Genomic DNA, 2,710 nt, shown 5'->3' with positions numbered 1-2,710 from the left:
CTTTGTGTATAAAGGAGAATCTGTAACTGGATCTAATATATTGGACTTAGTCAAAAGTATAATACAGCCTCATGCTTTACCAACCAAACGCCTCCCCAAAGGCTGGGATGTTTTTTTGAGGGCCATGGCTGAAATAAACGCTCCAACTTCTGTGGTGGGTAACACTGCCAATAGAGAACTTTTGAACCGTTTAAAGAACCCTGAAGATTCTTTGTCACTTACACCTGTACTGTCACACAGATCTTTTAAAAAACAACGGCATGCTGCTTGTACCTGGCTCACTTTATAACGCCGCTATTTTTTAGAAAAAGAAATAGAAATAAAAGTCTTCTTTTTAAACTATTTGATAGTCTGTGAGTGTTTTTTTAAAATGAAAATAAAAGCCAGGACACAGATTATGTTTTAATAAAACCCTCTGAGGGGGTGTGTTTATTAGGAAATGCGGTGGTGAAATTCATTACAGGATACACATCCCTGAGTAGTCTGGAACATGTCTGAGACAAGCCCGGGCAAGTTCTTCTTCTTTTTCACAAACTGTACAACCATCTCATCGTTTTTTTCCAAATTGTGAGAATATAGGTCTTGAATATTTTTAAATGTCAGGCCCTTGCCGCGCTGTTGCAGAAAAAACACACAATGATATCCACAAACCACAGAGTCTGGGGCTTGTACTGGATGACCCTGAAACACAGTTTTGTAGCCATTTTTTCTTAAAAAATTCATGATTGTTTTAGGAAACAGAGGGTGGTCTGGAGGGTGTCCGTAGGAGTCAAAAAATTCGCCATTTTTTTCTTCTGTCAAGTATATAGCAAGCCAATGTTCTCCTGGAAGGTTGTGAGGATGGGTGTTTATGACCAAGCTCAGGGGCCTTTGCAGCAGTTTCTTTCTGGGGAGCATGTCACAGGGGAAGACTCCATAGAAGCTCTTCCGAGTATAGGGGTCAGAAGTCAGCATGCGGGTTAACTGCAGGCTATCCATGTTACATATAATCAAACAAGACATTTCTTCGTTGATTTATTTCTATCACATTGTCAAAAACTCCATAAACAACCATATTGACCGTGGTTGGCAGGGGCCTGGCAAAACGCAGCTCTGCCCTCAGGTTTCCAGTTTTAATCAAAGAGTAGTGGTCACCTCCTTCTTGATCTGGAGTCAGGTCAAATGCAAAAAGTGTGTAACCTCTTGCATATTCTTCACGGTTAATTAAAAGAGACCTGTCTTTCATATGCTTGCCCGCCGTTTGTACCAAACTCATATACTCTCGCACACAGTTTCCCTCTTGAAAATCGGGCTGAAACGGTTTCATTGGATTCTGTTCTCCATCCAGGTAAAGGGCCGCAAAATTAATATCATAATGTTTAAAGTTAAACGGATTTTTGTTGTAAATACCGCTAAAGGCATCATTGTCCACCAGGCCTATAACCACCTGTTTAGGTAATTGTCCCAGAAACAGGTTCTCCTGATTAGAGACGCGGCTGCCTCTCGGGATGCTGAACACTTTCATACTCACACGATCCACAGGATATTTGGCATTGGAAGTCAACAGTCCTTCGGCGTGTCCCAGGCGGACACCAGGGGACACCCTCACCTTTTTGACAAAAAGGGAGGCTGATAGAATTTGCAGTTTGTACTGCCTGTCTGCAGCATCGCTCATTAAGCAGAAAGCATCTTTGTTGCGGGTGAGTTTAATTTTCACATCAACGCCATTTGGCAAAAGCTTTTCTTGAAAAAACAGGTCAGCATGGAGATGGCCCAGCAAGTCTATCTTTCTACTTGCAGCCGTCAGGGCTGCTCTTTTAACAAAACCTTCATTATCCCCATCCAGCTCAGCTGATTCATGCTCTCCAGCTGTATCTTTATAAAACAGGCCTGCAGAAAATTGAGTTGCTAGAGTGTCATCGCTGTAGTTTAACACAGATTCAATGAATGATCGGTAAGGATAACAGTTATTACTCTGGCTGACGAGACGATCTGCTATAGTAATATCAACCTGACTGAAAATGGAGGCTATTGGATAATTCACCAGCCCTACCTTGGCATCTTCTGCAAGGTTTGACCCATCTTCATTCACTATTTTACAGGTCAAATAGAGGAGCGTGTTGTTCAGATCCATATAGTCCTCACCATTCCCGGCAATGAAAAAGTCAAGTGGGGCAGATTCTGTAAGAGCAGTCAGTGGGGGAACCTCAATAAACACACTTCTCTCAATACTGGTCTGAGTAGGCCCAATGTGGAATAAATCTAATTCAGATTTAGTGCACTCTTCAGAGCCACAATGGATAAAGGCCATGATGCTGGTTTAAAAGATGTCCCTCTTAGCCAGAGCCCTCTGTCGCTTTCGCACAGCTCTCCGCTTCTGAGTTTTCTTTTCTTGTGGGACTTTTCTTTTAAGGGGGTGGGGAGGTCCTGTCAGCCTTGCCTGTGATGCTTTTCTTTTTAACCCCTTCCTTCTTTTAATGTACATCAGGCCCGATCCTTCTTGCAGATTTGGAGGTGTCACTCTATTTAGAACTGCCTCAGTCACCTTGCCAGCAACATCTTTGGCAATATTACGAAAAGCTGTTTTTGCGTGAGGTTTAATAATGTCCAGGCCTCTTCTTAAAAGCGGAACAGCTTTTCGAAAAAGGCCTCTGAAAATCCCACCAAGCCCTGCCCCGTACATTTGGGGGACACCCTGATATCCAGGAAGGCCATTTCCAGCCTGGGCTCT

The 2,710-nt window shown here is 43.0% G+C and overlaps 1 protein-coding gene across 1 annotated transcript; it reads right to left on the bottom strand.

Moving 5' to 3' along the window:
• Positions 1–979: 979 nt before the first annotated feature.
• LOC149318653 (uncharacterized protein F54H12.2-like) lies at positions 980–2,290 on the bottom strand. Its single transcript, XM_089508344.1, has one exon. The coding sequence runs from the start codon at positions 2,288–2,290 to the stop codon at positions 980–982; it is 1,311 nt and encodes a 436-aa protein (XP_089364470.1).
• Between the last annotated feature and the right edge of the window lie 420 nt (positions 2,291–2,710).

Source organism: Sceloporus occidentalis, unplaced genomic scaffold (genome assembly GCF_023333645.1).
Source record: "Sceloporus occidentalis isolate IW3139 unplaced genomic scaffold, rSceOcc1.0.p SCAF_2, whole genome shotgun sequence".
NCBI lineage: Eukaryota > Metazoa > Chordata > Lepidosauria > Squamata > Phrynosomatidae > Sceloporus > Sceloporus occidentalis.
This window is presented reverse-complemented; position numbering and strand designations above follow the sequence as displayed.